Source organism: Orbicella franksi, chromosome 1 (genome assembly GCF_964199315.1).
Source record: "Orbicella franksi chromosome 1, jaOrbFran1.1, whole genome shotgun sequence".
In the NCBI taxonomy this organism is placed as follows: Eukaryota; Metazoa; Cnidaria; class Anthozoa; order Scleractinia; family Merulinidae; genus Orbicella; species Orbicella franksi.
In genome coordinates, this window is record NC_138145.1 from 15,151,443 (window position 1) to 15,165,377 (window position 13,935).

Here is a 13,935-nt window from a genome sequence, read left to right on the forward strand (position 1 = left end):
TGGGGAAAACTTTGATCGCCATGCTACACAGACGTTGTGCTAAAATTAACTTATTCTCGACAAGAACTCTTTCAGCGTTCCCTTGCTGCAACTGCCCTGGGATTTCGAACTGAATGTGTGGAGCTGATTGCTGACCAGTTTCAGAGTCAGGGACAGGAAATATCTTAGCGTCGGATTCATCTTCAGAATCTCCGAGGCCACCCTGATGGTTTTTCGTGGCTGGTAAAGAAACGGGCCGACTTCGGTTTAGCTCAAAGTACACAACTGGATCCTTGAGGGGTTTTTCGCAGTGACCGAATTGTTGGCGTTAGCTGGCGTTGATTCCCTCGTCCTCGTCGGTCAAAAAAGAGAACGAGATAACACTAGATCTTTCTCTGTAGCTGTGCGGGATTTTTGCTCTTGGCTGGTCCGAGCTCGCTGTCGAACAGATTCTTCATCTGTTAGCTGGAAATTGGTTTCTTATGGACTACGCCGGCAATATTGCCTGTCTTCCTGAAGTCTGTAACAAATGCTCTAATAACTTTATTTGCTTCCGTAAAAGCAGGGTCAGCGATTATTGAAAAGGTCTTATTGTGCGATGGCGACCGGAGAAAGCAGGCAATGGCAGCTCTTATCGACTTGATTGAAGTGCTTTCGTAGAAACTTCCGTCCTTTTTCCTCGCGGAGGTGTAAAAATTCTTGAGGCTACTTTAAGTTTGTCTTAGTTCATTTCTTCAATTGACTTCGCCGAAAACTTACTCCCACAAGGACTGACAAGCCATTTGAAAGGTAAACTTGGTTGTTGTTTTTGTTATGTAACGCTTATCAGTGCCTCAAGTTTTGATGTACTTTTTTCTTAATTTGTCAGAAAAATTGACATACGTACCATTAAATAAACTCATACCAAAGTTTGTAGCTGTCTTCGTCATTGTAGGTATAGCATCTTCCATTAGTTCCTGTTTTTCTTCGGTACAAAGCTCGCAAAATCTACTTTCGCCCGACAGTTTGTCCGCGGGAAGTTTTGCTTCCCGCAGAAATGGTTGAGATTGGCGTCACTTGACGCAGTCAGTTTCCAAATAAGGTCAAACGCAGGTATGATGACTGGTAACCAAGATTGAGTGAGCCAATCAGAATGCTAGAAACGCAATATCCGAAGTTGAAAATTTAATAATTAGAAATATTCAGTGAAATTTCAACTAAACTAAAATTGTCACTTGATGTTCTCAGAGAGTCCGGCTGTGGTACATTTTACCTGAGTGTATTCCTGGTCATTAGGAAAACTACTTCCAAGGATGACCACCGCATCATCTGCCGTCTTCAAGAGATGTTGTTGTATGATTGGCAATGCGGCGTAATTTTCCGTCAGTATCAAAAGGTAACGGTTCTCGCTGCACAAAGTAAGACATCAGTTAAATTAACCATCAACAGCAGTTGCCATCACTACTGCACATTTTTACAATTTTTTCTCTGTTTTGTCATTAGTTTAAGTTTCGATTGAGAAGATATGTCAAACGCTCAAGATAGTATATGACCACATTTCCAAATGCTTCGAGCAGGGGCGTATTTAACGTTTCCAAATACCACGAAGTTCAACAAAAAATACTCCGCGACGCGTCGTATTTTAAACTCTTCTCTCTGTGTTTGGAAATGTGATCAAACACGGTCTTTCGTGTTTGATATATTACGTCAAAATGAAATGAAAAGAATTTCAAGAATAACCTGAAATTGCTGCGGTCTGCAACATCTTCCCTTCCAAGACTTGCCTCGATTAATCTTATTGTTGTAGAGGTTTCTGCAAAATCTTCCTCCTAATAAGGTAAAGTTTTTTTTTTAAAGAAATCAATAGAACTCTGAATTGTTAACCATACTCCAATCAAATAAATCATCAGTAAATCAAATAAACCTTGGCCTTACAAAAATCAAACTGCCTGGATGCTATTCTATCGACAAACCAAACTACCTAACCTACATTTGGTTTGAGATCACGAAGTGAAGTCACGGATATTTCTAATGCTGTATGCTAGAAATGGAGTACAGGTAGAACTATGTTTTGCTTTGAAAGAGAGCAGATTAGTCAACGACTTGGCAACCGTAATAGCCGCGGAAACCGTATGACGTAATGCCTCGCGAAGGTTTCTTTAAACCCATCTCTGTGGACGACAACATAAGGTAAACTCACATCTGGTCCCCGATAGTGGCGTTTGAATATCTCTACAGGCTCTCCTTCAACTAGGCCACCAAAGTTCCTCTTGATAGCGTGTTCCAGTTGGTGCCAACGAGGTCTTTCGCCAGATTTGGCAACGATAGAGTACACCATTTTGATAAGGCTTATAAAACACAGAAAAACAAGTGAATCACTGAACAACTGAGAAACAGTGAGTGATAATAAATAGCATAAAAAGATAACGGCACGGATACAATGTTGCACCTGTAAAAGTCACGAAGACCGAAAAATTCTTCCTTGCCACATTTCTTCAACGTGCCAAAGTTTTTCTGTTCCTTGTAAAGTTCTGCATATCCCTCGGCCAATGGGGATATTAGAGGTTGAATACGATTTTTCACCAAATCGTCTGTTGAACAAATTCCCCTGCAAAATCAACATTAAAAAGTTCTAGACGAGAGCAATAAACCTCTTAAAATAATTTCTATGCGGAGAACGTCAGAAAAGGTTGATACAGTGGTGGATCTAGGGGAGCCCCCCACCTCTACCCCTTATTTTGGGTATAAAAAGAAAGAATCACAGAGAGAAGAAAAGCCGGTAGGGCAAGTAAAACAAACCCCCTCCCCCGCCCCGCCGCCTTTTAGCTCAAGGTCTAGATCCACCACTGAAATAGTTGAAAGGTTGCCGTTAAAGACCAATTCAGCATACTTGATGTTTCACAACGACAATAAGTAAATGGTCGTCAACTTTGTGATTGACAATGTATTGAAATTAACAACACAAAATTAAATATTGATATAGGGCATATTCATTCACGTGTCCAGCAGCCATCCAAATTTATTGGAATAAGACAAAGTGTTTACAGATGAAAAGAGTTGAGCTCCCACAGGATTGGTTTGATACACCAACATGGCCACCGTTTCATTGTTTTTGAACACCAGTATGGCTGCCATGACGTCATGTGCATACCCTCCATAGTAGAGCATTAATTCTTGAAGATTTAAACGACACTTTCATTTTTACTTACAATGCGCTGTCTACCAGTTCTCCTACGTCTGGCACACCACGCGATAACATGATGCCGCGGTTCATCTTAGCGGGGTCTAGGGCCCAATTTGAGATCCCAATGAAAGCTACACGCTGGGCTTTTTCATCAGTCTCAATGACGTCATCTGCAGAAGTGACATTATCCTCAAGAAGAGGATGTAGGGTTTTCAAAGGCATAAGAGGAGAGTCCTCTGCCAGCCCAACCTCATCAAGGACGACAACTGATACAAACTTCTCTGGATTTTTACCCTCCTGCAATTTGCTACACTGACGGAAGGTAGCCACGATACCCTCTGGGGTTGAAAGAGGACTGCACTGATACGACACCATGTGGACCTATCATTTAAAGCGTATATTAAAAAACAGGAGTGCTTGAATGAACGTCTAACATTGAGAGCACGTTGAACAAAATGGAGGCACTATATTCAACAAGGAACGGGCTTGTTATGGGAAATAATGTTATTTTGCCAAATTTTGGAAAACGCTCTTTCGATTGAAATGTGAAAAAGAGCCTTATTACCTGCTTGAAAGTTTTAAAGAGCTCCGATCTTGCAGCATCTCCCTGCATATTGTCGACTACAACAGTCTTGGCCAAGGACTTTGAGCTGCCCGGTTTACCAACCACGAACAGTGGGATTCTGAGCTCAATACACACCACCATCATGAACACGTTCTCACTCAAGGCTGCGTTCCTTGCAATGTTTGGGCCAAGTTCCAATTCCTTTAGCACAGCTCTCTGACAGCTAACAATGACAGAAATAGGAGGGATAACATAACTTGGTGCAAAACTACCATTTTAAATCTCATTACTAGAGAAAGTCCATAACCTAGAAACGCAGTAGGTTTCGTTGTTGCCAACTTCGAGTTTCGACAAAGATAAACTCTCTTAATTTCGTCTAATTCTTGCATTTTAAGAAGATCATTCCAGTTGATAACTTGTTAGTAACAAATACCACCTTTCATTCCTTGCAAGTAGTACAACGTTAAACGATAAACTCGATAACAAAGGGCCTGATGGTATTTCAACTTAAATTAGACCAAAATTATTTTCGTCCTCAGAGGCTGGCATCCCCCTGACTAACACAAAGAGTCACGGCCTGTGGCCTACAGGCTATCTGTACATCTACAACTGCAGATAAACGACGAAAAATTAAGAGACAAGAGAAAACGAATGCTCAGCGCATGCACAAATTGTCGGGTCCAGCCAGAGGTCGGGATTTTTTGGTGTCGAGGATCGCAGACTTTGGGGACAAGAACGATCAACAATAACACCAGTTTGAAAACCTTGAAATTTCACGGAGGATCTGCCTTTGTCCACCACTAAGCAAACACGGCGTTTTAAAGCTTCGTGCTACTACAGTACGGTATTCCCCACGACGTTCCTGCAACTTTGCGTGGTAGCATACACCAATGGCCAGTACCAAGGCACGAGTAATGGGATCAATCAGCTTCTACGAGTCAAAGGTACGACAGTGTCAATGCACAACATTTGGTTATCATTATGATTGTGGTCCTTACTGCACCAATGCATTAGAAATACTTAACATATTGGAAAATCGAATAGAAAGTAGCCATACAATAGCAACTCATTGTTATATGGCCTGCTCCGCAAGCAGGCAAGATGAACCAAATCCTGCATTGCGATTGGATACCCGAGCGGCCAAGATGGGGCTGAGTTTTCGCTTCGTTCTTTTTCCGCGTCGAGGTACAAGAACAACCAAAAAAAGAACTTGGCCAACATCCGCCCATCTTAAGGTGGCTCAAAACAGTTTCCAGCACTTAGATTTTGATGGCTCGCTATAATCACTCTTTATAACTTGATGCTACAATCATGGTATCAAGAAACTGCCCAACCATTGGTGAACACGTAGTTATCACTTTCGTAACACAATAGGTTACCATAGCAACAGTATGACCTGCTAAAACCATCCTCAATTACAGCTTTAGTTGGCTTAAAATTCAAAAACGGCACGGTGAATTTATATATATTATCAACAATTGATAAACACGATAAGACGCAAGTTTTGGCAAAGTTTAAATGAAAATGATAACAACGTGTTCACCAATAGTTGGGTAGTTTTTCGATACCATGATTGTAGCATCAAGTGATAAAGAGTGGTTATAACGACCCATCAAAATCTAAGTGCTGGAAACTGTTTTGAGCCATCTTAACCTTACATGTAGTAGAATATTTTATGATGTACGTTGCTCTCTTTGTGGTGGGTTAAAAAATTGAAATGCGTCATAGCTTACGTCGTCATAATCATCTTCATCATCGTCACGATCTTCCTCCCTTCGTTGTTCAGTGAGAACTTTGTTCATCAGTCTGCTAAGTGTGTCCACGTGGTTATAAAACCAAACCATCACTTGCATGGCTCTCTCAACATCACGAAGGCTCACAAAGCTACACTCGTCCTTAAATTGAAAGAGAAACCTTTACATTTCCCTACGTAACTTGTAGATGGCAAGCAATTAAATGAAATAAAAGACATAAATTGTAAGTCCTCACCCTGATTAACAACATTATAAGAAAAAAAATAAAATTTAGATAGAAAAATAAATAGTGAAGAACTTTATTTACTGTCAGATCAATACCCGAATTAGTTAATTTATGTTTTTTTTAATTTTTCCTTACACCAAACTGTAAACTGCAAATTCTTCCTTCATCTCTCCCGTCCTACAATTAGACATAACTAGGCTGGAAGCTAACTTGAAAATCTAACGGTTCATTTAGCCTCCAGTCACCTTCAAACCGGACTGTAGCAATTACCCAATTACCTCATCTGAAACATACCACCTATACTAAATAAACTAAAAATGTAATAATGTCCACATTTATAAGGAGAAAATAAACATGCTGATGTTAATGATGTTGTTGTCGAGAAACCCTGCGTTTTACAGAACAGCTCAAAATACAAATATGTAAAAAAAGAGTATTCCGCGGAAAACATTCAGACAGAACGTTTTTATTTCCTGCTTACCGACTGATCTCTCATGTATTTCTGTGAAGCTGCTAAAACTTCCGCGACTGCTTGCACCGTTGACGCATCCCCAGGTATTTGACGTTCATCTAGAATCTGAAAGAATAATTGAATGGGCAATTGGGCAACACTCATATATTTAGCCAAGCCTAAAAGCGGAGCTCCTAATTACAATAACTTAACCTGGTTTGAGCCTGTGAGCCAATCAAAAATCTGTACCTGGACAACGGTCAACTTCAAAAAACACGTGACCTCGATGATCTCTAAACATGAGCCCACGATAGGGCCACGTGATACTGGTCAGTGGATACCTTGTTTAGAAAAGTGTGAATTGAACATAAGGGGATGCCAAATATCAAAGATGTACGCTGTAAACTAAGGGTGGACGACTTGGTCGACCTATTAGCTGGAGTATGGCCGCCATGTTGCGCATCGTCATCGTCATCGCAGGGCGCACGCACCCGCGATCCAAGCTGCTAGCCATGTTGACCGTGAAAAAAGTGTTGCATGGTTTTCTTTTTCATGCATGGATGTGGTTCTGTTCCTATAGTTATGGTGTTCAGGCTATGAGTTAAACATTTTTAGAGGGCAATTAAGAGGGTAATCGAAAATCTTTGACTTGAAGTGGATTTGGCAGGCCTGCGAACTTTGGATTTATTTTCATGCTCTAAGGACTGAGCTACGAGGGCTTAACGGACTCGAATCGATATCCAAGTAAATTAGATTTTACTGAAGACTGCGGTGTTCTACCCACAGTTCTACCAACGTCTGTACTTGTAATAAGATAGATTAACTGGCCAACGGATGTTCCGAGTTAAAATCCCAATGAGTTATGTTTATCTTTTGCGTCTTGATGTAGCTTTTAATTCACAACGCTTTAATATAGATTTGCGTTTGATGATTAGTATTTCATCTGAGCAATCCAGATTTTCGCCCCATATAGCCATACTTACATCTAATCAAAGGACCAATCACACGGCAGAGCTCTAGTATGCACTCAGGTGTTTTACTCTCCTGACTAGCGCAGTTTAATCCTCACAGAAAAAGAATCCATGTTCGAAAACACCTTTTCGCGTGAACTATAACTGATTGTAGTTCCCGTGATCATAATCCAGAACGAAGCATCGCAATACGACAAGTCACAAGTGTTTCCACGACGAGCAAAATTCTCATTTGATTGTATTTCAGCTAAATGCGTCAGGCAATTGCAGTGCAAATCTATCTTGTTGAATCGAATTATTGAACGTGATCAAACTAAGCGTCGTAGGATCGTCGCTACGTTAGGCATCTGTTCAAAAGATGAGTCGAAAATGTGAGGCTTCTAATGATACGCCCACAATCATTGCTGTATGCGGCTTCGTCTCTAAGATAGTATTTCAACAGACTCGTGACACGACCGCCTGACGCTAATTTTGATCACTTACAATCATTTGAATCGACAAGATCGATCTTCGATGCAATTTCGTGAGGACTGTAGCTGGGCATAAAGTCGAATTAGACTTCTCTGCTCCCGTAGTTTTTTTCGAAATCTTGACGAAACATTTTTTGATGAAGTCACAATTATACATCCATACAGAGGCGAATCTACACTGATTAATATCATTTCTTTCTATACAGACAATTATTGTACTTTTTACTAACTAGGTACTCACATGGCGGCTGACAATTTGATTGGTGTAAAGTCTCTCTACGTCGGGTTTCAGCCGACCAAAATCCCATATCAAGGGGCGCATGCTTCCTGGCAAGGCGTGAACACGGTACACGAGATGGCGTAATGGGATAAGTCCTGTAGGAAGTATAGGGTGTACAGACAAATTTGGTTCATGATTATGATACTAAAACAACAGAGTAACTCAAATTCGTGATCCAAAGCTAGACCGCAATGTGAATTATTTCTAATTACTAGTGTTTTCACAATTGATAATCTCAAAGAAGATCAAGTCTACTTTTGTCGAACTTGTCATCAAAAGATCAAGGTTCCTTTTTTAACATTAACAAATGATGCACAAGGAAGAATTATAAATTGTTTCATACCAAGACGATCTTCTGACTCATCTGTTTTCACATGGTATCCGAGACCTGCTGACTCCAACTTATGAATCATGTCGTCTGTATGCCTGCAAGATAACAATTTCGCTGCCATCAGAGAAAAACTAAAATATACCAAATTTCATTTTACTTATTACTACGGTAACGTTTTGGCTATCCAGGTCGAGCTATCAGCAACTTGGATCCTTGACAGACTTGTAATATTTCTTAATTCAATATTTGTTTTTAGTAATGACCCTCGTAAGCACATCTGTGTTCGAATTCCTTCGCATCTGAAATAAAGTAAACAAAGACTAGCAGCAAATCGCTTGATACAAAAACACATAGGAGATCCGTTATAGCAGGATCATAAATCCAACCAAGTCTGGCTTGATAGGTCGTTGACCCCTTGACAGGTCCAAACGAACTGAACTAGATTGATCACGCATCCACGAAGTCAATTTATAAGAGTCGTAGAGTAGATGCGAAGTGTAGTCACCTTCTGTAAGGATTACAGGCAGCGATAAACTGCAGTCTTTCCAGACCCTGTCCAATAGGTCTTCCATTGATTCTGCGGTCCACCATTACCTCCTTAATCATGCTCAGTGCCTCTGTGGTGTTGGCCTCATCGAAGAACAGAACCGTGTCAATGTTCTTTCCTTGGTTTTGACGAGCCATCTCTTCCGCTTGGGTTACTTTCAGCTTGATATCTTCGTATGTTGTACCGCCATGAACCTTGAAAACAATTAAAATAGCTAATACGTATGATATTTGGAGGTATGTGTGAAATCTTAGTCAATTTGATCATGCATATTTGGTAGTTCTAATAATAAACGGTAGCTGTAGGTATTTTCCAGGCATTGACAGAAAGGGCATCGTCCTACCAAAACTAACTCAGCGACTCAGAATAGCCCAAATGTCGTATGAAATATTTTTCGACAAATAAGATCACTTGCATTCTCAGCTTTAATCACAAAAGATATTTTGTCAACAATTTCCTAAGAAATACTGTTAGATTCTCATAATTCAAAAGCTACTGACCTTTACGAGTAACAGGTTTCGTGGACCTTTAGGGCCCGTTTGTAAGCCGCACATGTACCGGATTAAACGAGTCTTACCACAGCCAGTCTCTCCCATCACGATAACAGGAATATTGCACCTGATGATTAAAAGGTCAACGTCGTCTAATAATAATCGCTATACTCTATAAAGTACTTCAAATTATTTCCTGATAGGTGTATGTTTGAGTAGAATTCCATTTATACCAAGGCAAACGACAGCCTGTCGCGTATTGATGGAAAGTCGTGCGCCGAATAAATTGCCCGTCCAGTTTTTGGCATAATGGACTATATCGACAAACTCAACGCTGGACTAAAGCAGGAATGGTAGTCAACAAACAACGGAGGATTTTAAGTTGTATTTATGTTTAAAAAACAGAAGAGACACAGGTAGTTGAAATTTCACATTGGTGGAAACGTCATTGACCTGGTGAACAGAATTACTCAATTTTACTCCCCAGTGAGCAAAACGTCGAGTGGGTCGTTCAAAAAGATAGATATGATTACCAATAAATACCTAAATCTCATGTGAATTGCCAGAATCTTCTTAACATTGTCTGTAGTCAGTTCATAGGTTCGGTCGGGATCGTGTAACCACTGAACACCCATAACAGAACACAACCGACTTATCTTTTCCTCCCTAAAATGGAGTAGATGAAGGAAATATTAGTCCACACAGGGGAGGAAATCGTATACCTCTATCACAATAACAATCATCTTAGCCCTTCAACATTGAGCTACCTACGTTAAATACCAATACAACGAGTAACATCCTCCGTCCACGTTCGAAGTATTAAGATATTAAGTACCGCCAATGAGGTAAACGTCACTCCAATGAAAGGAACTTAGAAGGGTTACCTACTTTTTCAAATTCTCCGTGTTTGTTGTAAAATCAACTCGTTGGGCTTCCAATCCATCACGCAGCGGTTTTGACATCAGGCCTTTCTCCAAAATTTGCCCTGTTCGAGGGTCAACGAGGTCGCCAGAGGAATCAATATAGAAACCAAGAAACGTCATAGTGATGTGGTCTTGATTGAAGAACAGGTATGGATGAGGGCTGAATGACAAAAGATCAACTGCAGTGAGAGAACCGTAAGGTAAATCCTAAAGAGCTACGATTATATCTTTGTCTTGCCAATGCAATTGGTGTTGCCGTGACAGTTTTCCTATAGTTACATTTTTGCTTCTTTTTTTCGGCTCTCTGCATTATTATGTTGATTATTTCGATTAGGGTAAGCAGTATCTGTTTGGTACAGCAAACACCACACAAGATAGAGGAAGGACCGATTCCCGTGTAAACAATTAGAGATTGATTCTCAACCTGTTCATTATTGAGGAGAAAGTTTTGAACAAACTTATTCCAAAATTCGTCAAAGAGAAAATACTGTGGGTAAATAACCTTTTCAGGTAGAAGAGTCAATGTATTTATTTCATAAAAAATTCAATTGGAGATCAGATATGTATAGGAAGTGGCAAAGACAGAAGTTCTTGGTTTTTCATAGAAGTCGTAAAAGGTTTCAAGTACATTTTGGTTAAGCTGTCACCTTGCAACTACGAATCAGGAAAATCAGGAAATGACGACTGTTATCTTTATTTCTGTCCACCAGCCCCTCACCCTCCCCCCCCCCCCCCAAAAAAGGCAAATTGACAGATTTTAATTATCTCAACAACCATTTATAGCACTGGAATAATAATAATAGTAGTAGTAATAATAATAATAATAATAATGATGATAATAATAATAATAGTAATAGTAATAGTAATAGCAATAGTAATAATAATAATAAGTAATAGTAATTGGACCGAGTGGAGTACAATTCAGGGGGTAATCAAGCGAGTAATTTCAAAATCGGACGAGCGAGAAGCGCGAAGTCGATTTGTAATTCCGAGCAAGATTACTCCCTTAAATAAAAGGAATAAATAGAGGAAATCGAAATAACCGAGACTCTTCGAATTAGCCGGGTCCAACTGTATCCTTGTGAATATGAATTTTTGCTTTCACCAGGTTAGATATCATGCCATGATGCATTTGTAAATACTATTATTTGAAGAGACAAGTATTTTAATTTTGAAATCCATTTAGCACCATTCTTAATTATCTATCTGTGTACAGTATATCATTTCCAGGGAAATTGTTTTGGAAAAAAAAAATTTTTGCGGAAGTAAATTTGATGCCTGATATTTTTATTTTCTGCTTCTCCAAAAGGAGGGGACTAACCACACAATCCACCCCCCCCCCCCTACATCTGCCCCTGAAGTGGTGCAAAGAAGGGAAACTCAAACATGCCCTGCAGACAAGTGGGAGCACCACTTAAAAATAAAAGATGGAGAGATAGATTCATTGGAGTCTTAGCTTGTGGCGTTCATCGTTTAAAACATTTGTCTGGTTTGTCTTATATTTGTACTCGGGCTAAATATGGCTTCAATTTCAAACTGTATTTGTCTTGCATTTATCAGGGACGAAAACATATTAATTTTGTCCCTCATTTGTTGCCTTTACAACTAGGACAAATATAACATCAGATTTGTCCTATATTTGTCCTGAAGCCCAATATGATCAAATCCATTATTTCATCCAGTGAATGTACAAGAAGCAATTTCTGTATTCTGGTTGGCTAGGTACATGTCAATTAATCTCAAATCAGTGCAATTTCACGAGCACAAAAAAGTGAAATTGAGAGCAAAACAGTGAAATTGAAAATGATGGACAGCTCCGACAACATTGAACTCGGACAAACAAACTGGCGGACAAAAATTAGACGAAGATTGCAACTCTTTGCCTAAATTTTAACACAAAGACTTCATAACAAAGCAAAGTAAAAAGCTCAGCAGAAATTGCTAAACTATTTTTCGCGAAGTGTGTAAGATCAGAAATATACACAAAAGCCGTGAAGACAAGAACAAACTTGAGCTTCAAGTGAAATATACCGGAGCCAATCACAACGGCATTATAAAATCCCAGTTGTAAAACTAATGTTAGAATTCTTCAATACTACGAAGCAAAGCACGAGGAAGGGCCCAACAAGGCGTCCTAAGAACGTGCCACATCTTACTTTTGAAAACGAAAGGTGCAAGCATTCTACTATTGCGAAAGAACAGAGCTTAGAGATTAGGTATAAAGATAGTTCACCAACAAAACGCGGCAACCACTTAAAGAGGCAAATCTAATCGTTACAACATCCAATCTTAAGTCAGGTAGCAACCAGGAGAAGTTAAGTGGCAGTCTCTCTAAAAGCGGTCCACTGCATTTCTGGTCGGAAAAAAAATTTCCCTCAAACTTTTCTCAGTGAACTATCTTGGGTCATAAGTAAATGCAAAGACTTTAGTTTTTGCAAATACTTCAAAATAATTTTTTTAGAGCTCACAACAATCATAGCTGGAAAACGCCTAAATTTGAGCGTTCCAATGACGGAAAATTTCCTAAATTGACAAGCTCGCTGCTCAAAGACCACCAAACGTAACAAAAAATTTTTGCTATCCCTACATTAAGTGATCCTTCAAGGGTAAGAAATGCACGTTACTTTTGATATATTTTTTTGGGGGGGATCCTGAAAATTTATCTATTACCACCCGTTATATCACTTTCTGAAAACCTGCCAAAGTAGCTTGTCTTCGCTGGCGTTTATTTCCCAAGTCCAGACCCGGCCGCTCAAAACTCCAACTGAATTCTGCTAAACAAGGGCTGGGAAGCATAGAAATGTAAAAATACCTCGCGCTTTTTATCTTCCTTTCCCTCAGCGACTTCGAACTTTCTGTGTTTTGTGCGATTCTCACCCTTCTATTCTTGACGTGCGAACTCATTTCAAACCTACAGAGACCTTTCAATACACGAATTTCTATTCGTGTCACCCACCAGGCGTCACGAAAGGCTTTATCAAAGGAGAAGCATTAAGGCTTCTGAGAACAAATTCCTCTCAACTTATTTTTGAGGAAAACATGAGTAATTTCAAAACACGCCTGCAGAATAGAGGTTACCCAGCTAGAATTGTAGAAAAACACCTTTCAGAGATTAAGTTCTCTGATAGAAAAATGTCACTAGCACAGAAAGACAAAACCGCACAAAAGAAAATACTGCCCTTTGTCACACAATACCACCCGGCGTTGCCTAACCTAAAAGACACACTACTGGGGAAATGGCACCTTATAGATAATCACCCGCTACTGAGAAAAATCTTTAAGGAGCCCCCCATCATCTCGTATCGCAAGGGAAAGTCCCTCAAAGACATCCTAGTTAAAGCTAAACTATGAAGGCTTTATTACTTATTCATCCGCGAACGGCAGGAGTCGTGCAGGCTTGTCAACACTTTTATCAAGCTACGGCGTCTCCGAAGGAAATCGTACGAGAACAAATATGATATCCGTGATGAGGATCTACCTACTGTGCTTGCAAACAGTTCTAATCACAGCCGGGCCCGGCGTTACAATATAGAATGCAAGTAAGCAACATGTCACGGTAAATTTCATATTTTGTCCCTCAAAAGCAAATTCATGGAGACTCATAAAAGCATATCTTGCAATAGAAATGAGCCTAAAAAATGCAAAAACACATGGCAAATTACAGAGGTGTCAAACTCAACGAGTCGACACGCAGATAACATGCAGACCTATGGCCTAAAAAAAAATTTGCCATAGCATGATCTAACGGCTCAAATTCACTTAAACTTCCTCCTTGTTACACAAC

The 13,935-nt window shown here is 39.8% G+C and overlaps 1 protein-coding gene across 1 annotated transcript in view; it reads right to left on the reverse strand.

Moving 5' to 3' along the window:
- The window catches only part of LOC145478200 (E3 ubiquitin-protein ligase rnf213-alpha-like), a 190,768-nt gene that overhangs the window by 65,228 nt on the left and 111,605 nt on the right, over nucleotides 1-13,935 (reverse strand). Inside the window, exons 32-46 of the mRNA XM_081456148.1 lie at nucleotides 10,117-10,311; nucleotides 9,772-9,894; nucleotides 9,238-9,355; nucleotides 8,696-8,931; nucleotides 8,203-8,285; nucleotides 7,821-7,954; nucleotides 6,169-6,264; nucleotides 5,441-5,602; nucleotides 4,472-4,638; nucleotides 3,708-3,930; nucleotides 3,168-3,523; nucleotides 2,408-2,566; nucleotides 2,159-2,306; nucleotides 1,699-1,787; nucleotides 1,232-1,367 (exon numbers count right to left, since the gene is read on the reverse strand). Of these exons, the coding sequence (XP_081312274.1) occupies nucleotides 1,232-1,367; nucleotides 1,699-1,787; nucleotides 2,159-2,306; nucleotides 2,408-2,566; nucleotides 3,168-3,523; nucleotides 3,708-3,930; nucleotides 4,472-4,638; nucleotides 5,441-5,602; nucleotides 6,169-6,264; nucleotides 7,821-7,954; nucleotides 8,203-8,285; nucleotides 8,696-8,931; nucleotides 9,238-9,355; nucleotides 9,772-9,894; nucleotides 10,117-10,311 (2,425 nt within the window). The remainder of the gene's footprint in view (nucleotides 1-1,231; nucleotides 1,368-1,698; nucleotides 1,788-2,158; nucleotides 2,307-2,407; nucleotides 2,567-3,167; nucleotides 3,524-3,707; nucleotides 3,931-4,471; nucleotides 4,639-5,440; nucleotides 5,603-6,168; nucleotides 6,265-7,820; nucleotides 7,955-8,202; nucleotides 8,286-8,695; nucleotides 8,932-9,237; nucleotides 9,356-9,771; nucleotides 9,895-10,116; nucleotides 10,312-13,935) is intronic.